Source organism: Nansenia antarctica (assembly GCF_963989245.1).
Source record: "Nansenia antarctica genome assembly, chromosome: 10".
NCBI lineage: Eukaryota > Metazoa > Chordata > Actinopteri > Argentiniformes > Microstomatidae > Nansenia > Nansenia antarctica.
Window position 1 is genome coordinate 27,020,404 of NC_137680.1, and position 26,746 is coordinate 27,047,149.

Sequence of the window (26,746 nt, forward strand, 5' to 3'; positions counted from 1 at the left end):
ACACACGCGCGCACACCCACACACACACACACACACACACACACACACACGCGCACACCCACACCCACACACACACACACACACACGCACACACACACACACACACCCACACACACACACACACACACACACACACACACACACACACACACACACACACAGTGGATCTGAATGCTGCCCTGCCCCCCGTCTTCCCAACCCAAACATTATCGCTGCCCACACATTCAACCCGATATGACCCATAGATTAACATGGCAGTACAGATCCGCAATGCATAAGGCTACTGTACTTTAACAGAGATTGTATAAAGGCTACTAGTTATGCCACTCCCTAATATTGGTTTTGCAAGACAAGGAAGATCGCGCCAGTCCCACGTGGGGTTACATTTCTGACCAATCAGAAACACAAGCATTTCTGATGGGTCAACACTTAAAATATTATTAATAATTGTAAGTGTTTAAGTGTTGACCAATCATAAATGTATCATATTATTATTATTATTATTATTATTATTATTATTATTATTATAATATATATATTTTACCGTTACTGACAGTTGTCGTTGCTAGGCTCGCGTTCCTCGGATCGCGTCTTTCTCGCGCCGTTTCCCTAGCAACGCCTGTGTAAAGGCAGTGAGGGAGGCTGAGAAGGCTAGGGCTTCGTTCGTAAATTCGCTTTGGAAATCTGATCAGCACTCATGGAACGCCCCTTGTCCAATCAAATGACTTGGTCCCTTTATGATGTTAAATCCAGTGTGCACTCCGGCGCTCTCAGAGCGAATTTACGAACGCACCCCTAGGGCAGAGTCGAATAAAGTGTCTCTTTTTTTAGGGATTATGACAACTTTTAACAATCAAATGGCCGCGCGAAATGTTTCCACACACGTCCAATCATATGAAAAACCGAAAGGAAAAATTTCTAATCCATATAAATCCGTATCATTTTGGCGTTTAAAAAAAAGGTCAACGTATTTAAAATAAACGCCCTAAGAGACGTGGAGTGAACCGGTTTCCTTTAAAAAGGCTTTGACTTAAAAATGGTAGGATTACTTTAGTGATGCAAATCTATTTACATACTGAGTATTTGGGGTCCCTGGATGTTGAATGAGTCGGCAGTGAGCGTGCTTTCTCTATGTTTCGGTTACCAGGACACAGTTTAAGCCTAGGGCTGGACTAATTTTGGATAATCATTGAAGTGGCTTCTAGGAGGCTTTAACCTGTGTCTGGGGAACCTGCTGTATAGCCTATGCTCCAAGCCTACCCGTGGAGGCTGGTGGAGGTAGAAATCGGAGGACGGGCTCATTGTAATGCATGGAGCGGAGTCAGGAATGGTACCATGCCTGTGAATAATAATGAGCGCGTCCACCGACTTCTACCTCCACCAGCCTCCCCTGGAGCCGACAGCATGTAGTTGTAAGGCACGCAGGGAAGACACCAGGGGAGGTGTCTGTGAGTGGAGGTAGACCTCGGAGGACGGGTTCGTTGTAATACCTGGACCGGAGTCAGGAATGGTGTCAAACGCATGCGTTTGATTGGTGTTTGATACAATGAGCCTATCCTCCGATTTCTACCTCCACCAGCTTCTCCTGGAAGACACCCACTAGCTACCAGGACGAAGCCCAGGAATATCTATGCATTGTCACTGTTGGAACTGGTTGTTCTCAAAGCTTTGTGGCCACAACTCAAATCACCTTGTGTTCTGTATGTATGCAGTTGACCCTAGCCATGCGATATGCATGCCCTTCGGTTGATCCCAGTTGCATGTTTGTAGTTTCAGCCACAACGTTTTCAGACATGAACTAATCTCCCGATTGCTCCCCCTTCCCTTCCTCTGTATCAGAGCGAGTTATGCATCTGTCAAATTGTTGAATTGATGTTTTTTAGTTTTTTTTACTGTGTTAGTATGAGCTATATTTGTTTGTGTTTTGATAGTTTTATATGAAACCAAATATCCCAGCAATGGATCAATAAGGCCTGAAGATAGTGTATCCTGTATCTGAATAAATGTCTACGTTTGTCTTCTGCTCCTCTCTACCCTCCTCTCCACTTTCCTTCTCCTCCTCTCCCCTCTTCCCTTACTCACTTCTCCTTGTCTCATCCCCTATACCCCCCTCCTCTCTCCCCTTCCTCCCGCCCTCCTCTCTTCTTCTCCTCTTTCCCCCTCACCTCTCCTCTCCTCTCTCCCCTCTCCTCTCCTCTCCCCCCTCACCTCTCCTCTCCTCTCTCCCCTCCCCTCTCCTCTCCCCCCCTCTCCTCTCCCCCCTCCCCTCTCCTTTCTCTCCTCTCCTCTCCCCCTCCTCTCCCCTCCCATCTCCTCTCTCCCCCTCTCCTCCCCCCTCTCCTCTCCCCTTCCTCTACCCTCCCCATTCCTCTCTCCCCCTCTCCTCCCCCCTCCCCTCTCCCCCTCCTCCCCCCTCCCCTCCCCTCTCCCCTCCTCCCCCCCCTCCCATCTCCTCCCTGCAGTTCCAGTTCATCCGGCACCCAGATCCCAAAGACAGAGGGTAAGATTGACCCTGTGGGTCATACATGTATCACGTAGTTCAGTGAACCCTGATGGGGTGATTAGCCAGCTGATCTGAAGACTGTGTTAGCTCCTCAAACTAATGCCTCGGCTTCAGAAGAGGTGTTGTCTACAAGAAGGCACAGACTGAAGCTAAAGCCTAGCAGTGGAGGTAGGAATCGGAGGACGGGCTCATTGTAATGAATGAGGAACGGTATCGAACACGTGTACCAATCCTCATTCCGTTCCATGCATTACAATGAGCCCGTCCTCCGATGTCTACCTCCACCAGCCTCCACTGCTAGGCTTCAGCTTCAGTCTATATACCTTCTCGTAAGACAAGCCCCATAAAGAAGGAGGGTCTTTGCCCACACGGCATGTTTCATTGGTCCCTTCAACCGTCCGTCTTCCCTGTGTTGTGTTTCATTGGTTTGTTTAACTCCTAGTCTTCTCTGTGTTGTGATGTTTTAGTGCCACCTCAAACGGCATAGAAGACTTGAAGACGGGGAAGGGAGGAGTCACGGAGGGAGGAAAGACTGGGACGCACACACACACACACACACACACACACACACACACAGTCGGTTGTATATGGCTCCTTTATGGCTACCCGGTGGAACTCCGACTCTGCAGTACCTCGCAAGCCAAGACGACCACCACTACTTCCTGTGTACCTCTTCACATCGACTGAGTCGTAAATGTAATGGATGTCTCAAATCAGGGTTCATCAAAGTCAGTGGAGTGTGATCCATCTTTGTGACTCATGTCTTAGGTGCTGGCCATCTACCTTAAAGCCCTAGAGAGAATGGTCACTGGGCTGATGTCAGTTGTATTTAACCCTGATCTGAAAGCAACTAAAAGCCAAAACGGTGCCCTGTACATCTACATCATGACATAGGTGGTGTAGAAACTGACCTGGGTTGGGTTTCCTGAAAGCTTTCTAACACTATGATAGTATTTTGTTCGCTGCTAAAATGGATGCTTTTAGTGCTAGGAATCTTTCTCTCTCTCCCTCTCTCTCCCTTCCCTCCCTGCACCCCCCCCCTCACAGAGTTGACTGCATGGCAGCATAGTCATGTGTGTTGTGTTGTATATTACTCAATGCACTTTAGACATCTACTATAACTTTATTTCATGTTAACCAATGAAATACAGACATACATTTCACGTTGCACCTCAGACATCTCTAAAGCATGAATTATATATATTTTTCACTCAATTTGAATTCATTGGCGTTAAGAATTAAGAGTCAGCTGTGTTTGTTGTTGTTTTTATGGCGTTAAGTGAAGCACGTTAGCGTTACGTCAGCCAATAAACGTATAATATACAGTATATACTTGGGTTTAAGGAGTGGAATTTATGAGAGGGTAACATTTGTATACTAAGATTAGAAAGTAGTGAAATAACTATCTGCTAATACATTTGTCTGTATGTATTCCGGTTTAAAGCTCGTTAGAATTTACCCCTAACGGATAAATTAATCATAATCCCCATATCTGTCATTTATTCTTCTGTTCGCTCGTTATGCCTGATCCTGAGCCAATCGCCTTTCAGCAGATGAATGACCCGCACAAGCTAACCAATGAGATGGCTGATACAATAAAATATGAACCTGTCTACCCAAATATGTTGTTATTGATTGGTTGGTTGAACAAACGGTCCATTTAAACACCCTAGTTTATTCGATTACTACAGTAAAACATGATTTCATAGAGCTACATTAAATTAGCATGAGTGATTGATTTCATATACTGGAATAATACCTCCTACACATGGAATCAACAGTTTTCTGTATTTCTCTACAGCCACCTTCATAATCCTTTGAATGAGACGTTAAACTGAGGTCCCAACTCCCGAGTCATTAAAGATTCAATGGTACTTATAACACGAGTAGGCATTTCCTGGCTAAATTCCCAATCGGCCATCGTGCTATATTATAGGGGATATATTCTCCTCTCCTCTCCTCTCCTCTCCTCTCCTCTCCTCTCCTCTCCTCTCCTCTCCTCTCCTCTCCTCTCCCCTCCCCTCCTCTCCTCTCCCCTCCCCTCTCCTCTTCTCCTCTCCTCTCCTCTCCCCTCCCCTCTCCTCGCCTGCAATTACAGTTTTTCCTGGTTGTTTAAACAGATTTTTGGGAACATCAGACACAATGTGCACAATCTCTAACTCATTTACCAACTGCTAAACCAATTCTGCTAAACTCCAAGCACATTTTCCTGCTTTAGACTCATCTTCCCATTCCATACCACACATTTTCCTGCTTTAGACTCATCTTCCCATTCCATACCACACATTTCCTGCTTTAGACTCATCTTCCCATTCCATACCACACATTTCCTGCTTTAGACTCATCTTCCCATTCCATACCACACATTTCCTGCTTTAGACACATCTTCCCATTCCATACCACACATCTTTCAGCTCACTAAACACAATTCTCCATATCTTGCACACTCTTCCTGATTTTCCACTCCTGATGTTCACTCAGAACACACTGCCAATCACATTCCTAAACTCCAAAGGCTGTTGTGCACTTTGCAATCATCAATTTACTATATAATGGTCACAGGTGAGAATTTGATTTGTTTGAAGAACAATGGATGGTGCCAACGAAGAGAGAGGTGAGCAGCAAGACAGAGGAGTAAGAGGAGGAGGACAAGGAGGACGAGGACGAGGAGTGAGAGGAGGAGGGGGTGGAGGAAGAGGCGGTGAAGGAAGAGGTGGTAGAGGAAGAGGAGGAAGAGGTGGTGGAGGAAGAGGAGAAGGAGGAGGCGGTGGAGGAAGAGGAGAAGGAGGAGGCGGTGGAGGAAGAGGAGAAGGAGGAGGCGGTGGAGAAGTAAGAGGAAGACAAAGAGGAGCTGAACAAGAGCAAGGTGGAGGAGGAGGAGTACGAAGAAGAAACAGAATCTCTGATGAGATCATCATTGACCATGTCATCAACCATGGTTTGCCCATGAGGGAGGCTGGCCAGAGGGTCCAGCCTAATCTGAGTCGCTTCTCCGTCGCTTCGATCATTCGGACCCTCAGAAATGAGAATAGGTAAGAGACCTACCTGCCTTACTGTAGTACTGCATATCAATACAGTATTCAATGAGTGTTGCAAGAACCTTACTGTATTTGTGTCTTGTCTGTATCCTCTGCAGAATTGCAAGATTACCACAACGTGGTGGGAGAGGACAGATCCTATCCAATGAGCAGGAGACTGCATTAGTCAACATGGTGTTGGCTAACAACATTCTGACCCTCCGTCAGATCAAGGATGCAATCATTGCAGACCAGGACATATTCAGAAACATTGCTTCCATTAATGTGTCCACACTGGACCGTGTTCTCAAAAAGAATGACTTCAGGATGAAGCAGGTCTACGGGGTGCCTTTTGAGAGAAACACTGACAGAGTCAAGGAGGCGCGCCATGACTATGTGCAAGTAAGTCCTATGCATACCCTTACTATGTGACTGTACTGTACTGTAGTACTGACACATGACTGTATTGTAATGATCTACTGTAATATATTGTAGGGCTAGACTCTATTGCCTTGGTGTATACTGTAATAGTGTCATGTTGTCTGTTTCAGAGTTTCCTTGACCTAGATGCAGCTGCAGACCAGCACGAGTTCATTTTCGTGGATGAAGCAGGGTTCAACCTTGTCAAAAGACGACGTCGGGGCAGGAACATCATTGGCCAGCGTGCGATCACGGACGTCCCTGGCCAGCGCGGAGGCAATATCACGATGTGTGCGGCCATCAACCACCATGGTTGCATCCATCACCATGCTACGGTCGGCCCCTACAATACTGCCCACCTCCTTGCATTCCTTGACACACTTTATAACATCATTGTCCAACCAGAACAGATGGACGACACAGAGGTCGTCCGATTTGTTGTCGTCTGGGACAACGTTAGTTTTCACCGGGCGAATCTAGTTAGGGAATGGTTCAGGGTCCACCCTGAAGTGTCTGTCCTCCATCTCCCTCCCTACTCGCCCTTCCTCAATCCAATTGAGGAGTTCTTCTCCGCTTGGAGGTGGAAGGTTTACGAGAGAAATCCACACGCACGGGTCGCTCTTCTGCAGGCCATGGAGGAGGCATGTGGAGACATGAGCGCTGAGGCCTGTCAAGGCTTCATGCGCCATTGCAGACGATATTTCCCTCGTTGTCTGGCCAGGGAGAACATCGCCTGTGATGTGGATGAGATCTTGTGGCCAGGCAGGGACCAGAGGGAGGATGCAGCCTAGTTTTGTTTGGTTTACGTTTGTTTATATATTCTCATTTGCTGTAATTCCATTTCCTGTTTTCATCCTTCATGTTCATCATTCATGTTTGCCCTGACATACAGTAGTCTATGCATAGATTTGGGGCACAAATAAAATATAATTCGATGGCAAAATATTGTGTGTTTTCTCTTTGGGTATACAGTACATACAACACAATATATGTCGATATTTCACATCCAACAGGTGAAACACTGAACATGCAAAGTCCTGATTCCACTGCTAAGGCATTCCTACAGTGTTTTCCATTCATATATAGTGTTTTCCATTTTGCACATCAGTGTTCAATGAGTGCTTGGAATGTCTACTCGTATGATGTATGTGTTTGAGTTTTGAGAGCAAAGTGTGCTTGTGCAAAGGAAGTATAGGATTTAGCATTTTATGCTTGAGTTTTGAGGGCAAAGTGTGCTTGTGCAAAGGAAGTGTAGGATTTAGCATTTTGTGTGTGAGTCTTGAGATTTGTGTTTAGGATTTTGAGGGAGTGAGGTAGTGAATCAGGGAATCTGTTTAAACAACCAGGAAAAACTGTATTTCCCAATCGGCCATCGTGCTATATTATAGGGGATATATTCTCCTCTCCTCTCCCCTCCTCTCCTCTCCTCTCCTCTCCTCTCCTCTCCCCTCCTCCCCTCCTCTCCTCTCCTCTCCTCTCCTCTCCCCTCCTCTCCCCTCCTCTCCTCTCCTCTCCTCTCCTCTCCTCTCCCCTCCTCTCCCCTCCCCTCCCCTCCTCTCCTCTCCTCTCCCCTCCTCTCCCCTCCTCTCCCCTCCTCTCCTCTCCTCTCCTCTCCCCTCCTCTCCTCTCCTCTCCTCTTCTCTCCTCTCCCCTCCTCTCCCCTCCCCTCCTCTCCTCTCCTCTCCTCTCCTCTCCTCTCCCCTCCTCTCCTCTCCCCTCCCCTCTCCTCTCCTCTCCCCTCCTCTCCTCTCCTCTCCTCTCCTCTCCCCTCCTCTCCTCTCCTCTCCTCTCCCCTCCTCTCCTCTCCCCTCCCCTCTCCTCTCCTCTCCTCTCCTCTCCCCTCCCCTCCTCTCCTCTCCCCTCCCCTCTCCTCGCCTGCAATTATTCCCTGGGTGGGTCATTGCTGCAAATGAGAATGTGCTCAGCAAAATAACAAAAAAAAAAAAAACTGGTGAAACGGTGAAATTGAATAACATGTTGTAAAGTAATTGGAACAAGAAAAAAAAAAAGTCAAATTTGAAACGCTGATTTAATGCCAGTATTTTAGTTTTGCATTTGATTAGTTAGCAACAGGTCAGAGGGTTACATTCAATGAAAATATAGCAGTTATTACAATGTTGACACAATCTGTGACAATCCGACTGAACATTCATACATAGGTCCTGAGTCCACATGGCAACAACAACAAAAAAAACATTAAACCTTCTCCATATTCCCTGATGTCATTTCTACCCTTCCCAAATGTTATTCTACAGTTCCTCTGAAGTCAAGTTTCTGAGTAACCGTGGTCCAACTCAACAACACGGTGCGCCTCGCCTCGCCTCACCTGTGACTCAGTCAACAGAGGAGAAGACAGACTGGGGGGAAATCACAGAGAAATGTAAATGTCCTACAAATAGACTTCTTATCACAGATGAGACATTGTCAAAAAGTTTTCACAGTGGAGCAGAGGATTCATACAGGCCAGGTTTCAAAGGGCAGAAATGCTACTGGGGTTTGAGATCTGAGATGATGAGATATTACAACATGCGTGGGTGTCGTGTCGGTGGCTGGCTGCCTGAACTATGCTGTGGTGATTTCTCACATGACTCACGTTTGAAACCACCAGTGGGCGTGGAAGATACATCCCTGTCTGTACTACCTACCTAGATGACTTATGACCAATATGATATGATATCATGAATTCCTTGAGGAGAATATGAACTAACTAAATAAAAACGACATAGTATATTATACTGTAGACACAGCATTGGCAACATCATGAATACTCCTTTTACACAGTAAAATAGCATTGTTTTCTAGTAGTATCAACAAGAAAATGCATTCGATATTGAAACATTTACTACATAAGCATTGCTAATGTACTAAATAGGTATTTATCTGTGTAAACATTTACTACACATTTAATACACTGGTGCTGTAAATGTAACATATTAAATGAATACAATTCAGTAGTTAGAAAAGTTAGTTAGTTAGAAGAACATTAGAGGCGTATCTGCTTATCATAAGCACACATGCTTATTGGAACCATGTCACCCTTCAATGAACCAATGTGATTTCTTATCCTGGTGGGAAGTTTTTAGTGGAGAGTAAATATTGTGTGTGTGTGTGTGTGTGTGTGTGTGTGTGTGTGTGTGTGTGTGGTGTGGGGCTTCAGGGTGGAGGGTTGGTGGTCTAGGCAGCTGACAAGTTCATGTAAACGATTTCATAGAAATCACGTTTCAACTGAGGGACAGGATTTCCCCCCCTCTCTCAGCTCTTACTTCAGTTAGACCTCGTCTCCTGGTCGGCTGTCTAACTGGCATCTAGCTTGAATTTTACCGGCCTATGAATTACTCACCGGTTTCTTTGGGATTCATATCATTATTTTTTTCACGACGACTGCCAGTGGCCGCTGGCCTGAGCTAGATTATTCTTCCTGCTACGACTGGTGGATTGATGATTCACTTGCTTTGTCAAATGTATTGATTGTAAGTCCCTTTGGCGGGGGGAATAAGGCGTCTGCTAAATGCCAAAAATGTAAAAAAGAATTTAAGTACCACGATGCATCATTTGATTCCAGACGTTTCTAATCAGGCTGTTCATCAAGTCTTTGAAACACGTACCAGAAACTACTGGTATTTCCGAGTAAAATACCATGTAAGTACAAGGTGAGTAATATTTCTATTGTAATACCAGGTAAATACCAGCATAACAGTGAAAACGTGTTCCCTTTGTCTCTACTGACCCCTACTGGTGAGTCTAGCTTCAGACACAAAGCATGTGATGTTGTATGTGTGTACTATATCTGGTTTGGCTCATTCAAATAAGTATCTGATCTGCACAGTGTGTGTTCATACAGTGAAATCAGATATTACATTCTACACACACACACACACACACACACACACACACACACACACACACACACACACACACACACACTAGATTCAGATACTGACAAAATCAATGTAAAATAAGAATGCAGAATGCCCTACAATAAGTTAGAGATCCTGGTTGTGATTAGTCCTCATATGAAGATACCTTAGAATCGTTCCCCCATCAAAAGCACAGGGGGAGGGATACATGGGGACTCAAAAAGTAGTCCCGGTCACTCTTGGTCCTGCAAGGACTGAACACGTCGGCGAGAGGAAACACTTCGCTTCTTCAGGATTGGTCTGAGCTGCAGACATGAAGAGTTAGTTAAAGATCAGTTAGTTAAAGATCAGTTAGCTGAAGATCAGTTAGTTAAGGATCAGTTAGTTAAAGATCAGTTAGTTAAAGATCAGTTAGCTGAAGTTCAGTTAGCTAAAAAAATCTCTCTGAAACCGTCTTTCGAAAAATGTGAATACATTTCTGCATTGTTGAAAATCAATGACACATCGCTAGTCAACTAACACAGCTTGTTTTGTGAGCCTGCTTACAATGTTAAGGTGTGTTATAGTTAACTAGGTAGCAGTGGGGGGATTACTCACCCAATCTGTTGTGTTGCAGTATTTTGGCTTGACTAGCGAGTTTGTGTTGTGATTCTCAGCAACGTTGAAATGTAGTTCTGTGTTTCAAAAGAAAACTTTTTGCCAATTTTGATTGGTTGCCGATATGCGGACCAAAAGACTAGAGCGTGTCACATGTGATGGCGCAAAAGGACAGTAGTTTATTTAGTGCAGGGGTAAGATGGCGGAAAATCACTCAATATTGTGTTTTCTCCCCAAACGGTTAAAGATAATGAGCTAAACCAGGAAGGCCCAGGGAGGTCCAGGGTTGGCTGAGGGCCGTGATTGACAGCTCACCTTTTCCCCTCGGGGGCCGCTCTGCAGCAGGTGGGCGGGCTGGTCGTTCTCCAGGTTGCGGACGCTGGGGTCCGCCCCTCGGCTCAGCAGCAGGTGCAGCATCTCTTCCTGGTGCGGGTTGCCATGGAGACCTGCAGCCATGTGAAGCGCCGTGTGACCGTGGGCCTGCAGGAGAGAGAGGGGGGTGGAGGGTGGGGGGGGGGGGGTTAGTGAGGGACTAGTGGAGCACACACACACACGCACACAGACACATACATACACACACACACATACACACACAGACACACACACATACACTCTCTGACATTTCGATACAAGCCGTATCGTGCTTTCACTTGTCGCTTTACTTTCAAATTTACTTCAATTTCATTTACGACTTTTGTTTTTAGACTTTACCCTGTGTAAACCTGTGCAGATGAATACAACATAAACATAAAGGAGACAACTAGGAGATGAACCTGTCCTCACCTTCAGGTTGACGAACTCTCTGATGTTGGTGAGGTGCAGGCGGAGGAGGTAGCGCACCAGCTGGATGTTGCCCTCCTTCACGGCCAGGTGCAGCACCGTCTTGTTACTCTTGATTTCCTGGAAACAACAATGTCAAGTGTGTTATAGTTAACTAGGTAGCAAGGTCCTAGGTAGCAAGGCCCCTAGGTAGCAAGGCCCCTAGGTAGCAAGGCCCCTAGGTAGTAAGGCCCCTAGGTAGCAAGGCCCCTAGGTAGGTAGCAAGGCCCCTAGGTAGCAAGGCCCCTAGGTAGCAAGGCCCCTAGGTAGGTAGCAAGGCCCCTAGGTAGCAAGGCCCCTAGGTAGCAAGGCCCCTAGGTAGGTAGCAAGGCCCCTAGGTAGCAAGGCCCTTAGGTAGCAAGGCCCCTAGGTAGCAAGGCCCCTAGGTAGGTAGCAAGGCCCCTAGGTAGCAAGGCCCCTAGGTAGCAAGGCCCCTAGGTAGCAAGGCCCTTAGGTAGCAAGGTCCCTAGGTAGCAAAGCCCCTAGGTAGCAATCCTAGTGGATACAAACTATGTGTGTGTGTTTAACCAACTTCTTTCATGAATGGCCTGACAATTACGATAATTAATACTAATTAATACAAAATACTAATATTACTACTACTACTACTACTACTACTAATAATAATAATAATAATAATAATAATAATAATATACATACATACTGTATATATGTATATATTGTGTATATATGTATGTATATATTGTGTGTATATATACTGTATATATGTATGTATATATTGTGTATATATTGTCTGTATATATATATACTGTATATACTGTATGTATATGGTCCCAGCCTTAGAGGATCATGACCAGGGAGGGCAGGGGTACCTGGCTGAGGAGGGAGGCTCCAGAGTGCAGGAGCATCTGCAGGCAGGACAGCTTCTCCTCTGCCTGGGGCAGGCTGGCATGCCTGGTAGGGAGGCCACAGAGGCCGGCAGAGAGGCTGGAAGAGAGGCTGGAAGAGAGGCTGGCAGAGAGACCTCCATGGCTGGTAGAGAGGCTGGAAGAGAGACCTCCATGGCTGGTAGAGAGGCTGGAAGAGAGACCTCCATGGCTGGTAGAGAGGCTGGTGTGGCCCAGCCCCAGGGTACTCTCCTTCTGTCTACTATGATGTCACTACTACTGTGATGTCACTCTCCTACTGTCTACTGTGATGTCACTCTCCTTCTGTCTGCTGCCACTGTGATGTCACTACTACTGTGATGTCATTACTACTGTGATGTCACTCTCCTTCTGTCTACTGTGATGTCACTCTCCTTCTGTCCACTATGATGTCACTACTACTGTGATGTCACTCTCCCACTGTCTACTGTGATGTCACTACTACTGTGATGTCACTCTCCTACTGTCTACTGTGTTGTACTTTAATTTTAACCAAATTGTCTCATAGAATCCTTCTACCTACAGTATTATGCTTTCTCTCTGGTGTCACTCTGCTGGTGTCATCCTCTGTAGTGTATGGGGATAACAATGCTTAGGTTGTGGGTTTGATTCCCATTGGGACCATAATACAAAAAATGTATGCACTGACTGCAACGTAAGTCACCTGGGATAAAAGCGTCAGCTAAATGTCATTTATTATTATTATTATTAATAATAATAATAATTCATATTATTATTATTATTATTAATAATAATAATAATAATACATTTGATAATACATAAAAGCATCAGCTAAATGTCATTTATTATTATTATTATTATTAATAATAATAATAATAATACATTTGACTAAACAGTAGGCTCTAAATAGCATCTAGTATGGTAAGTATTTACTTTAAGTAATTAGTGGGCAGTATTAACTTTCGGACATGTTCTCTGTATCCATATGAGTTGGGATCATCACTAATAACACCAGGATGGCCGAGTGGTTAAGGCGTTGGACTTAAGATCCAATGGATGTATGTCCTCGTGGGTTCGAACCCCACTCCTGGTATGATGTCAACCATTAATTTTAATGCTACTGTATGTACTTGGATTGATTGACTGTGTTCAATAGTCAACACAAAACAGCTGTCTTGCCTACGTAAAACAACCGTATAGGTGTAGTGGTGGCCCTAGTGGATAGTGAGTTGGACTGGTGATCAGAAGGTCATGAGTTCAAATGACACCACCAATAGTGTGCCCTTGAGTGAGGCCCTTAGCTCTAAGTTACTCCAGGGAGACTGACCCTGTAATCTCTAAGTGTAAATCACCTTGGATAAAAGAGTCTGCTAAGTGGTGTAAATGTAAACGTACGCCACTGTGTCTTACACAAACCACCAGGGAAGTGAAGGAGGAAGTATCATGGAAACTCTTTCCTCTTTTCTATCTCTTCCCTGTTGTTCTCTGTTCTTGCTGACCAAGGAATTATCAACACTAAGAATAGGAGAAAGGGAGATACCGAGGATGTTTCTGCTTCAGCTATTCCGTGATTCCTGATTCCTGATTCTGTGATTCCTCTCATGCAGAGGTTATGTGTGTTCGGCAGTAGGACAGGTGGAGGTAGATGCATTATAACGAGCCCGTCCTCCGATTTCTACCTTCTCCAGCCTCCCCTGATGTACGTGAATCATCTTAGACACGGTTGACGTTACCTTCAAAGTCCCGGGCCTCCAAGTCGACAGGAGATCCAACGGAGAGAAGAACCTGTGATAACACACCAGGTTAACATGATAACACACCAGGTTAACATGATAACACACCAGGATAACATGATAACACACCAGGATAACATGATAACACACCAGGATAACATGATAACACACCAGGATAACATGATAACACACCAGGTTAACATGATAACACACCAGGTTAACATGATAACACACCAGGATAACATGTGATAACACACCAGGTTAACATGATAACACACCAGGTTAACATGATAACACACCAGGTTAACATGATAACACACCAGGTTAACATGATAACACACCAGGATAACATGATAACACACCAGGATAACATGATAACACACCAGGTTAACAGGTTTCTAGTGTTTTGGTCCGCATATCGGCAACCAATCAAAATGTTCTGACTTTTATTTTGAAACACGGAAATAGCTGTCAACATTTTTGAAGATCACAACACAAACTCGCTAGTTAAGTCGAAATACTGCAACACAATGGATTCGGTGAGTAATCGCCCCTGCTACCTAGTTAACTATAACACTACTTTACATTGTTACTTAGCAGGCTCACAAAACAAGCTGTGTTAGTTGACTAGCGACGTGTCATTGATTTTCAACAACGCAGAAAAGTCTTTTAAATGTGTTTTTTCTTTTTAAAAGAAAAGTCCAAACATTAAATCGGATGCCAACATGCGGACCAAAACATTAGAACATGTCACATATGAGCTCCTACAGTGATTGAGAGTGTGAGAGACAGACAGAGAAAGAGGGAGAGAAAGAGAGAGAGAGAGAGGGAGAGTGAGAGAGAGACAGAGACAGAGAGAAAGAGAGACAGAGAGAGAGTGAAAAGGGGAAGAGAAAGTGAGAGTGAGTGTGAGAGAGTGAGAGTGAGTGTGAGAGAATTAGAGAGAGAGAGAGACAGAGAGAGAGAGAGAGAGAGACACAGAGAGAGAGAGAGACAGAGAGAGAGACAGAGAGAGAGAGACAGAGAGAGAGACAGAGAGAGAGAGACAGAGAGAGAGAGAGAGAGAGAGAGAGAGACAGAGAGAGAGAGAGAGAGAGAGAGACAGAGAGAGAGAGAGAGAGAGAGAGAGAGATTGTGTCTAACCTGCAGGACTCTAGGGAAGCTGTATACAGCAGCAAGGTGGAGGGCTGTTTGACCTTTGACATCACAGGCGTTGATGTCAGCGCCCAATGACAGCAGGTCCTGGACGATCTCTGATTGGTTGGCTGCCACCGCCACCAGCAAAGCAGTCTGGGATACAGGAGGAACAACAATCAGCTACAGAGCATTTGGAATCCTCACATTTCCAGAGAGAGACTCTCCAAAAATAATATGAATAAATGCGCATGTGCGTGTGCGTGCGTGTACGTGTGTGTGTGCACAGTGTGTGCCTGAGTGTGCGCGCTCGCTCGTGTGCATGTGTGTTTACAGTGTGTGCGTGCGCACACATGTGTGTGTGTGTACAGTGTGTGTGTGTACAGTGTGTGTGTGTGTGTACGTGCGTGTGTGTGTGTGCACGTACAGCGTGTGCACTTGTGTGCGTGCGTGTGTGTGTGTACAGCGTGTGTGCACGCGCAGTGTGTGTGTGTACAGTGTGTGTTTGTGTGTGTGTGTGCGTGTGTGTGTACAGCGTGTGTGCATGTGTGTGTTCACGTACAGCGTGTGCGCTTGTGTGTGTGTGTGGGGGTGTGTGTACAGCGTGTGTGTGTGTGTGTGTGTGTGTGTTCCTCCTGCACCTTTCCCCTGTGTTCTTTAGAGTCCAGCCTCCCCAGGTCCCGGAGTCTCTCGGCGGCGGCGAAGGCCAACTCCCTCAGCCCCTTGGCTACGTAGATGTGCAGGATCCTGACCCACAGACACACAACCCCAGAACAGCAGCGTGACACACAGGTTTCAGCTCACGCCTACACACACACACACACACTGACGCCTGACGCTGTAAAGCCCGAGGAAACACATTTCACACTATTCCTCTTTTATTGTTATAGGTTTCTCTTTCCGTTCTCTCACTCGTTCGTGACGTTTTCTCTCGTGTTCTTTTTCGATGACGTCGTCATCGTGGGATTTCTTGAGTGCGTGTGTGTGTGTGTGCGTGTGTGTGTGTGTGTCTGGGTCTGTCTGGGTCTGTGTCTGTGTGTGTGGGATTAGATGAGTGAGTCAATGAGACATCTCATCTCATGAGAGTTCATTTTTACACAAACACTTTTGTGAGATCACACGCGCACACGCACACACACACACACACACACACACACACACACACACACACACACACACTCACGTGTCTCCGTCGTCATCCTGCCAGGTGGTCCGGTTGTAGTCCATGCCTCGGAGGAACATCCTGGCCTCCTCCAGCTTGGCGCCGTTCATCTGCCCTCCGAATGCCCGCTGGAGGACCAGGGGGGTGGGGGGGGCCAGGGGGGCGGCGGGGACCAGGGGGGTAGAGGGGACCAGGGTGGTGGGGGGGGCCAGGGGGGTGGCGGGGAGCTGCAGGGGGCTGTGGAGGGACGGGAGGGGGCCCAGGGCCCTAGCCCCCTGGGACCAGGCGTAGGTGGAGGGGATCACGCTAGCCAAAGCCTCTGTCACGGTCACTGGACACTCCATCTAATATCATAATAATATAATAACACAAATGTGACATTTAGCTGACACTTTTATCCAAAGCGACTTACATTGCAGTGAGTGCAGACATTTTTCAGTATATAATGGTCCCAGCGGGAAGGGTAGGTGTCAGTTCTTACATAGTGCTGTGTTGCCATGGAGACAGTACTTACATAGTGCTGTGTTGCCATGGTGTCAAGGTAGGTGTCAGTACTTACATAGCGCTGTGTTGCCATGGAGACAGTACTTACATAGTGATGTGTTGCCACGGCGACAGTACTTACATAGTGCTGTGTTGCCATGGCGTCGGGGTAGTCTTGTGTCTGCTGTGTGCTGAAGCTAGCGGAGGGCAGCGGGGAGCTGTAGCCTGCGGTGTAGCTGTACTCCATGTCTCCGTGGTGAGAGGGTCCTGGGGGGCTGTACTCCTGCGTGCCTGGGGGGCTGTGGACCGCATGGTGGCTGTACTCCATCCCTGCTACGGAGGGGGGGCTGTAGTAGCTGACCCCCATGGTCTGGAGGGAGGGGGGGGAGGGGGCCTGGTGCACACACACGGGGTCCCATGTCTCATAGCCCACCACCGCCATGTCTGAGAAGCTGCCGCTCACACCTGACACACACACACACACACACACACACACACACAGATATACACATCAGACACACACACACACACACACATCAGACACACACACACAGGAAATGAGAGACAGGGTCAATGACCACACACAAAGGACACTCGTTTCCCAACCAGTGCTGTAGCTGTGTAGCTGTGTAGCTGTGTGTGTGTAGCTGTGTGTAGCTGTGTAGCTGTATGTGTAGCTGTGTAGCTGTGTAGCTGTGTGTGTGTAGCTGTGTGTGTGTAGCTGTGTGTGTAGCTGTGTGTGTGTGTGTAGCTGTGTAGCTGTGTAGCTGTGTAGCTGTGTGTGTGTAGCTGTGTGTGTGTAGCTGTGTGTGTGTGTGTGTGTAGCTGTGTGTGTGTGTGGCTGTGTGTGTGTAGCTGTGTAGCTGTGTATGTGTGTAGCTGTGTAGCTGTGTAGCTGTGTGTGTGTGTGTAGCTGTGTGTGTGTAGCTGTGTGTGTGTGTAGCTGTGTGTGAGGTGAATGATGTTGTTAAGTGAGCGCTACAGTAGAGGACATTAGTCCACTAACTCACCTGAGGAGGTAGGCTGCTCTGGAGAGGACACCTGGGGGGGGAGGGGGGGATAACTGATCATTATCTCAGGGAACATAACAGTAGAGATGGTGGAAAAACATTTCACATTTTTACCATTTAGCAGAAACATATCCAAAGCGACTTACAACTAGAGATTACAGGGACAGGGACAGTCTCCCTAGAGTAACTCAGGGCTAAGCGCCTTACCCAAGGGCACACTAGTGGTGGTGGTGTCCTCAGGTGGGACTTGAACTCATGACCTTCTGATGACCAGTCCAACTCACTATCCACTAAGCCACCACTAACATCAGAAAAAAATCCTCATCCCTAGCTACTCTAAATGTTATGTTTTGTATAGCACCAGTACAAATTCACACATATCATTGAAGTTGTCATACGAACAGTAAAAAAAAAAAATCTGTTTGAAGTAGGAACTGATCTCTTACTGGGCCGGTGGAGGGGGGGACAGGACTAGTGGTTACGGCGGAGCAGGAAGGGGAGGAGGAGGAGGTGGTCGCCCGCTTCCTCTTCTGTTCCAGAAGTTTCTTGACGGTGGGGAGAGTGTTACACGGCTTCTCCTTCGGTGCTGCAGAGGGAGACGACAGAGTTATATACTGTATATACAGGGTTCCTACAAGTTTCAACAAGTCAAATTTAAGGCCTTTTTAGAGCTTTATTAAGACCTCTTTGAATATAATTTTAGACCTATTCGCGACACCATATGGCAGCTTTTTGTCATCTTCAAGGTGATGAAATTAGGGATTTCACTGCCATACAGACAAAAAAGGAAGCAAATTAGCATTTTTTTGGTTCCAGCTTGATTAATTTCTGCGTAAATAGATGTGGTCGGACTGATTTCCTTGCAGGATCTCATTTTTAAGACCTAGCACCTAATTTTTAGGCGGAATAACTCAAATGTGTAACCTTTTTTTAGGCATTAAAATTTGGAATGCTGGATTTTAGACTTTACGGCTGTTTAAGACCAGCACGGGAACCCTGAATAATATACGCCATTTAGCTGACACTTTTATCCAAAGCGACTTACATTGCAATGAGGGAATCGAACCCACAACCTAAGCGTTGTTAGCGCCATGCTCTACCAACTGAGCCACAGAGGACGACCCTGACAAAAGCAATGTCCGCAACTGTGATGTATGACAGAGGGCAAATGGATCATGGTCAGGTCTTTATTCATACAAGAAAGGCTAAGGTTAAGACGTTAAGAAGAAAACAAAATTTTTGTGTGTGTGCGTGTGTGTGTGTGTGTGTGTGTGTGTGTGTGTGTGTGTGTGTGTGTGTATGTGTGTGTGTGCTTGGTGTAATGTATGCTATATGTGATGTTATACAATATAAGTATTGTGAAAACATCTTACAGAAGAATCACTACTGTTTTTAAAAGTTGTTTGATTACGTTTTTCCTCCTCTCCTCTCTGTGACTTCCCCCATACTCATTCATAAATATCACCTCGTACCTTTTCCATTTCACGTAGGAGTAAAATGACAAAAACAGACAAAAACAGGAACGGAACCGTGAAGCCAAACACAATAAATAATATCTGATGTTTCCAGCAGATATTGGCCAGTGATGGAGAGAGAGAGAGAGAGAGAGAGAGTGAGAGAGATAATGAGAAGGGAAAAATAAAGTGTGTGTGAGAGAGAGAGAGACAGAAAGACAGAGAGAGAGTGAGAGAGAGAGAGAGAGAGAGTGAGAGAGATAATGAGAAGGGAAAAATAAAGTGTGTGTGAGAGAGAGAGAGACAGAAAGACAGTGAGAGAGAGAGAGAGAGAGAGAGAGAGAGAGAGAGAGAGAGAGAGAGAGAGAGAGAGAGAGAGAGAGAGAGAGAGAGAGAGAGAGAGAGAGAGAGAGAGAGAGAGAGAGAGAGAGCGATGTTTCCTCATAACCTCCACCCCACACGTGTACCATCACAGGTGTACCGGTACGTTCCACCGCAGGATCAGAAAGTCTTAGAAGTCGGCCGGTGAGGAACGTCTTCCGCGGGGCCCGTTGTGTCGCCGCGCTTCTCTAGAAACCCTGGCACGGCACGCGACCACGGCAACAACAACGCAACGCTGATACATTTTTTTCTGTGTACACTGTTTCCTTTCTCCGTTACGCTCGCTGCGGCAAACCACAGCGGATGTCGACCCAGAATACTCTGCAGTGTGTGTGTGTGTGTGTGTGTGTGTGTGTGTGTGTGTGTGTGTGTTTGTGAGGGTGTCTGTGTGTGTCTGTCTGTGTGTGTGTGTGTGTGTCTGTGTCACACACTATACACATCCACCCACCCACCCGCACACACACACACACACACACACACACACACACACACACACACACACACACCACACGCAGACAGTGTGTGCCAGGAGGCAAGAGCAAGTAACCTAGAGGTAAAGTATGAAACCTCACCGTGGGACTCCCGCCACCTCTGTGACTAATATGTGAAAGCCACAGAGCACAGAACACAGGACACAGAACACGGAACACAGGACACAGAACACAGGACACAGAACACGGAACACAGGACACAGAACACAGGACACAGAACACAGAACACAGAGCACAGGACACAGGACACAGGACACAGGACACAGGACACAGGACACAGGACACAGGACACAGGACACACGACACAGGACACAGGACACAGAACACAGGACACAGAACACAGAACACAGAGCACAGGACACGGAACACAGGACACAGAACACAGGACACAGAACACAGGACACAGAACACAGGACACAGGACACAGAACACAGAACACAGGACACAGAACACAGGACACAGGACACAGGACACAGGACACAGGACACAGGACACAGGACACAGAACACAGGACACAGGACACAGGACACAGGACACAGGACACAGAACACAGAACACAGGACACAGGACACAGGACACAGGACACAGGACACAGGACACAGGACACAGGACACGGAACACGGAACACAGAACACAGGGGTAGTGGTGGTCTAGTCAGTGGATAGTGAGTTGGACTTGTGATCGGAAGGTTGTGAGTTCAAATCCCGCCTGAAACCACACCACTACTAGTGTGCCCTTGAGTAAGGCACTTAGCCCTCAGTTACTCCAGGGGGAATGTCCCTGTAATTCGTAATTGTAAATCGCTTTGGATTAAAAGCGTCTGCTAAATGGCAAAATTAATAAAAAATTCACAGAACACAGGACACAGGACACAGAACACAGAACACAGAACACACGGTGTGAAATTCAGACTGACTACCTTGCAGTCTGGCTGAGCAGCACAGAGTGCTATATCATATTACGCTGGTTACTAACACTTATCCACCGCATTGGGAGATCTGGTGACCTGCACAGCCTGACCACAATGTAGATGATCACATACACACACACACACACACACACACACACAGTGGTCTAGGGTTAAAGGTTGATTTCTCACAAAGGTCGTCCAGGTCCCATTGACTTTTCTTCAAACCAGACACCAGAGACACACTGGGGGATTTCTGTGTGTGTGTGTGTGTGTGTGTGTGTGTGTGTGTGTGTGCATGTGTGTGCATGCGTGTGACTGAGCTGTTATTGTTCTGGTTGAGTGAACATGTTTGAATACTTCTCTATGTCCTCTAGTCCCCAGGTCCTGAGTTTGTACGTGAACTACTCTGAGGGATGTTGATCAGAGGGCTGTAACTTGAACGTTACACGGGGGAGGCTGGGGGAGGTGGAAATCGGAGGACGGGCTCATTGTAATGCACAGGACGGAATGAGGAGTGGTATCAAACAGGTCGTGTGCCGTCGCATTCATTACAACGAGCCTGTCCTCCAATTTCTGCCTCCCCTTACACGTAACCTTGACGATGATGTCTACATAACTATCCCCCTGTCCCTCTCTGCAGTAACTTTGTTTGTATGATGTCTCCAAATTAAAAAATTAAAAAATGGGGGGGGAGCTTGTAGACAGTAGGGGTACTGGGCAGGGTAGGGTAGAGACAGTAGGGGACTGGCCAATCTGGAACACCAGGAGAGTTCCGGTGACCCCCCCCACCTCCCCCCGGGCCCCCGCCCCTCGGTAAGGCTGAAAGTCCAGGCTGAAAAGTCCCCCATCCCACCACCAGCTGAAAGTCCAGACCTTCGATGAACAGACGAACACCAAGGGCTGAGTCGCCTTTTCACTGTCTGTTCTCTGTCCCCTACAGTCAAAGGAAGTAGGGTTCTCTGTCCCCTACAGTCAAAGGAAGTAGGGTTCTCTGTCCTCTACAGTCAAAGGAAGTAGGGTTCTCTGTCCTCTACAGTCAAAGGAAGTAGGGTTCTCTGTCCCCTACAGTCAAAGGAAGTAGGGTTCTCTGTCCCCTACAGTCAAAGGAAGTAGGGTTCTCTGTCCTCTACAGTCAAAGGAAGTAGGGTTCTCTGTCCTCTACAGTCAAAGGAAGTAGGGTTCTCTGTCCCCTACAGTCAAAGGAAGTAGGGTTCTCTGTCCTCTACAGTCAAAGGAAGTAGGGTTCTCTGTCCCCTACAGTCAAAGGAAGTAGGGTTCTCTGTCCCCTACAGTCAAAGGAAGTAGTGTTCTCTGTCCCCTACAGTCAAAGGAAGTAGGGTTCTCTGTCCCCTACAGTCAAAGGAAGTAGGGTTCTCTGTCCCCTACAGTCAAAGGAAGTAGGGTTCTCTGTCCCCTACAGTCAAAGGAAGTAGTGTTCTCTGTCCCCTACAGTCAAAGGAAGTAGGGTTCTCTGTCCTTTACAGTCAAAGGAAGTAGGGTTCTCTGTCCCCTACAGTCAAAGGAAGTAACGTTCTCTGTCCTCTACAGTCAAAGGAAGTAACGTTCTCTGTCCCCTACAGTCAAAGGAAGTAACGTTCTCTGTCCTCTACAGTCAAAGGAAGTAGGGTTCTCTGTCCCCTACAGTCAAAGGAAGTAGTGTTCTCTGTCCCCTACAGTCAAAGGAAGTAGGGTTCTCTGTCCTTTACAGTCAAAGGAAGTAACGTTCTCTGTCCTCTACAGTCAAAGGAAGTAACGTTCTCTGTCCTCTACAGTCAAAGGAAGTAACGTTCTCTGTCCCCTACAGTCAAAGGAAGTAACGTTCTCTGTCCTCTACAGTCAAAGGAAGTAGTGTTCTCTGTCCTCTACAGTCAAAGGAAGTAGGGTTCTCTGTCCCCTACAGTCAAAGGAAGTAACGTTCTCTGTCCTTTACAGTCAAAGGAAGTAGGGTTCTCTGTCCCCTACAGTCAAAGGAAGTAGCGTTCTCTGATCTCTACAGTCAAAGGAAGGAGCATTCTCTGTCACCCAAGGCCGTGCCTTAGTGGCCTAGTAGTGGGTATGATGTTAATGTGGTTCTACACCGGCTGTAAAAACAAGGCTAACAGTGAACACCAGGATGGCCGAGTGGTTAAGGCGTTGGACTTAAGATCCAATGGATGTATGTCCTCGTGGGTTCGAACCCCACTCCTTGTATGATATCAACCTTTCATTTGAATGCTACAGTATGTACTTGGATTTATTGACTGTGTTCAGGTTTCACAAAACATCTGTCTTGCCTACGTAAAACAACCGGATAGGTGTAGTGGAGATACTAGTGAGTTGGACTGGTGATCAGAAGGTCATGAGTTCAAATGACACCACCAATAGTGGGCCCTTAGCTCTAAGTTACTCCAGGGAGACTGACCCTGTAATCTCTAAGTGTAAATCACCTTGGATAAAAGAGTCTGGTAAGTGGTGTAAATGTAAACGTACGCCACTGTGTCTTACACAAACCACCAGGGAAGTGAAGGAGGAAGTATCATGGAAACTCTTTCCTCTTTTCTATCTCTTCCCTGTTGTTCTCTGTTCTTGCTGAACAAGGAATTATCAATACTAAGAATAGGAGAAAGGGAGATACCGAGGATGTTTCGGCTTACGCTAGAATAGCACAATCATTTCTGCCAACACTGAAACTACACCCCTGCGTCGCGCACGAGGGCCCAGTATCGGTGTCTGCAGTACAGTACTCTATTGATATGATGTAACAAGATGATAATCAACATTTAAGGAGAGGGGGGGTCTGGGGTGGGGGGCACCATGGGGTGACAGGGTGAGGGAGGGGGGGTCTGGGGTGGGGGGCACCACAGGGGGAACAGGGTGAAGGAGGGGGTCTGGGGTGGGGTGCACCATGGGGTAACAGGGTGAGGGGGGGGGGGGCTGGGGTGAGGGGCACCATGGGGTGACAGGGTGAGGGAGGGGGGGTCTGGGGTGGGGGGCACCATGGGGTAACAGGGTGAAGGAGGGGGGGGTCTGGGGTGGGGTGCACCATGGGGTAACAGGGTGAGGGAGGGGGGGTCTGGGGTGGGGTGCACCATGGGGTAACAGGGTGAAGGAGGGGGGGGTCTGGGGTGGGGTGCACCACAGGGGGAACAGGGTGAAGGAGGGGGGGTCTGGGGTGGGGTGCACCACAGGGGGAACAGGGTGAAGGAGGGGGGGTCTCGGGTGGGGGGCACCACAGGGGGAAGTGGAGCGAATCCACCGCAGGTGTGGCTCCCCAGAAATACTCGCATGCAAATCCCTAAGCAGTGGTGCATGTAGGGAAAAGAAGAACCTCGCTACAGGTCCGTGGAGGCTGGTGGAGGTAGAAATCGGAGGACGGGCTCTTTGCAATGCATCACGGAGTGAAATGAGGAAAGGTATCAAACACACGTTGTACCGTTACTTGTTCCGTCCCGTGCATCACAATGAGCCCGTCCTCCGATTTCTGCGTCCACCAGCCTCCCCTGCACAGGTACATTGTCAACCCTCAGGGTTCAAACCCTTCTACCGTTAAGCCAAGAGGCCATCCTCAAGGTCTGAGGGCCACGTTTGAGTTTGGGTCTCAAGTAGGGCGACCTCATCACAAGAGCGTCTTTCCAAACCACCTCCGCTACACTCTATTTGGAAATCAAATGGTATCAGATTCCAACGAGATATACCCTCCTAAGACCCGGCAATTCATGTTTGACCCAGCAATTCATGTTTGACCCAGCAATTCATGTTTGATTTGATTTGATTTGAGTCTGAGACCTCTAAGTCAAGCACCGTTTAGGCATCTATTTGAGTCCTACTGACCTGTACAGTGGACATCCTGGGCTTTCTAGTGATGCCACACTTATGGGGGTGTGGCTAACAGAGCGCATGGTCTCTTTTTTCAAAATGGCTTGTATCCCATGTTCCATATTTAATGGCGGGAGGGTCTCGGGTGGGGGGCACCATGGGGTGACAGGGTGAGGGAGGGGGGTTCTGGGGTGGGGGGCACCACAGGGGGAACAGGGTGAAGGAGGGGGGGGTCTGGGGTGGGGGGCACCATGGGGTGACAGGGTGAGGGAGGGGGGGTCTGGGGTGGGGGGCACCATGGGGTGACAGGGTGAGGGAGTTGGGGTCTGGGGTGGGGGGCAGAAAAATAATGAAAGGTGAAACCTCTCTTAAAAAGAGTGCAATAGAGTTCATAACATTTAAATACTTTTAACAGATTTTAACAGAAAATGAATGCAATCATTACATTATATCATGATGTTCTGTGATCAAACCAAGAGCAGATGTCCACTACAAGGGACATAATGCTAATATATTTTTATTTTTTTGCTGCAACATGTTTCTTTCAATCCCAATACTTAAATTATCAACAACAACAAAATCTGAATGTCAAAACCTTTTTTCTTCTCGGTCTCAGGAGGTTATTTTGGAGGTTATTTTTTATCAGTCCTACACTGAATTCCTCATGAAAGGTTCAACGTTGACCGTTGGTGCGTTCCAGAGGTGAGGACGGCGGTTAGGATACCCGGTGGCGAATTTGCGGAACCTAGGATGGTAGGGGAAGGTAGGGCAATCTCGCCAGCCAATGAGGGGGCTCTTCACGAGTGCTTCGCCAACCAATCAGGTAGCGGTATTGCCCTACCTTCCCCTACCATCCCCTACCATCCTAGGTTCCGCAAATCCGCTACCCGGTGTGAGCGAGCCTGTGTCTCCGTGTCACATTCAGATGACGGAAACCCCTGGACATGAGTCACGCTGCCTGCGTGGGAGCCGGGGATTCCGACGACCTTTCTGTCTGACGAGAAACAAATGACTGACTTCCTCATTGAACGCCGTAGTAGCGGCACTAAATGATAGGCTATTTCATCTTCATAATTCCACTCTACTATGCTACCGTTTATTATGCCGATTTCTTGTCTAGAGTTTCAGGTTTTGTTTGGTTAATATTGAATACATGCACAAAGTCAGAATGAAGCGGCAAGATATAGCCCCTATAATAAAGTCATTCAAGATATAGCCCTATAATAAAGTCATTCAAGATATAGCCCTATAATAAAGTCATTCTAGCGTGCGCTTCCAACTAGGATTCCCCCGGTTCACCGCCTCGCGACCATCGTTACAACGGGAACTGAGCAGTCGGGGATAGGGGCGGGGGTCTCGAGGGTTTCCCCGTCTGAGTGATGTCATGACGTCAGTGTTTAATTCATTTAGCTCTTTTGTTTTGAACAAATTGGCAACTTTCTCCAGCATAGACCTTTTACGTCCATTGTTAGCCTATAATTGATTTAAACACAGTTCACGCAACACATAGATATGTTTTAAGTCACAATCTAAGACACTAGGTTTATTATTATTAATACCGATAATAGGTACACAGTACCTTAGAGCCTTCCAGCCAACATTGCCCATAGCCGATTGCATGCTTGTACAGTAGTATAATAATGAAGAATTCATTGAATTTATATAGCGCTTTTCCGAGGCTCAAAGACGTATTAGTAGTAGTATCTTCAAAATAACGACAATAAAATACTAGATTAGCCTACTCACATTTCTGCCAGTGCATGTCAGAGTCTCTGTTGCTTTGGGATCTTTTTCTCAGCTCCTCTCCTCGTTCAAAGACTGTCGGGTTATTCTTAAGGCGCGATGCTCTTCCCTTCAGTAGCAGTAATTGATGCTTTAAAGCAGGTCCCGTCCCGAGCGTCAGTCCTCTGCGTTCAATCTGTCTGTCACTTGTTCCCTCTCTTCTGTCTGTCTGTCACTTGTTCCCTGTCTTCTGTCTGTCTGTCACTTGTTCCCTCTCTCCTGCCTGCTGTCACTGTCTGCTTGTTGACTTGTCACTGCGAGATGTACACACAGAACACGCTGTCCGCGGCCCCGCCCGCTCCGTGACGAACTTGTCATGGGCTGCGTTCGTACATTTGCTCTGAGAGCGC

The 26,746-nt window shown here is 47.1% G+C and overlaps 1 protein-coding gene across 1 annotated transcript; it reads right to left on the minus strand.

Moving 5' to 3' along the window:
* Positions 1–10,030: 10,030 nt before the first annotated feature.
* nfkbid (nuclear factor of kappa light polypeptide gene enhancer in B-cells inhibitor, delta) lies at positions 10,031–26,376 on the minus strand (the record flags this gene model as incomplete). The annotated part of the gene is made up of 13 exons (XM_080541143.1): positions 10,031–10,102; positions 10,710–10,874; positions 11,178–11,294; positions 12,047–12,128; positions 13,561–13,576; positions 13,795–13,846; positions 14,938–15,084; positions 15,570–15,675; positions 16,112–16,218; positions 16,716–17,038; positions 17,584–17,614; positions 18,030–18,169; positions 26,361–26,376. 13 exons carry the CDS (start codon positions 26,374–26,376, stop codon positions 10,031–10,033), a joined length of 1,374 nt encoding a protein of 457 aa, XP_080397269.1.
* Positions 26,377–26,746: the final 370 nt, after the last annotated feature.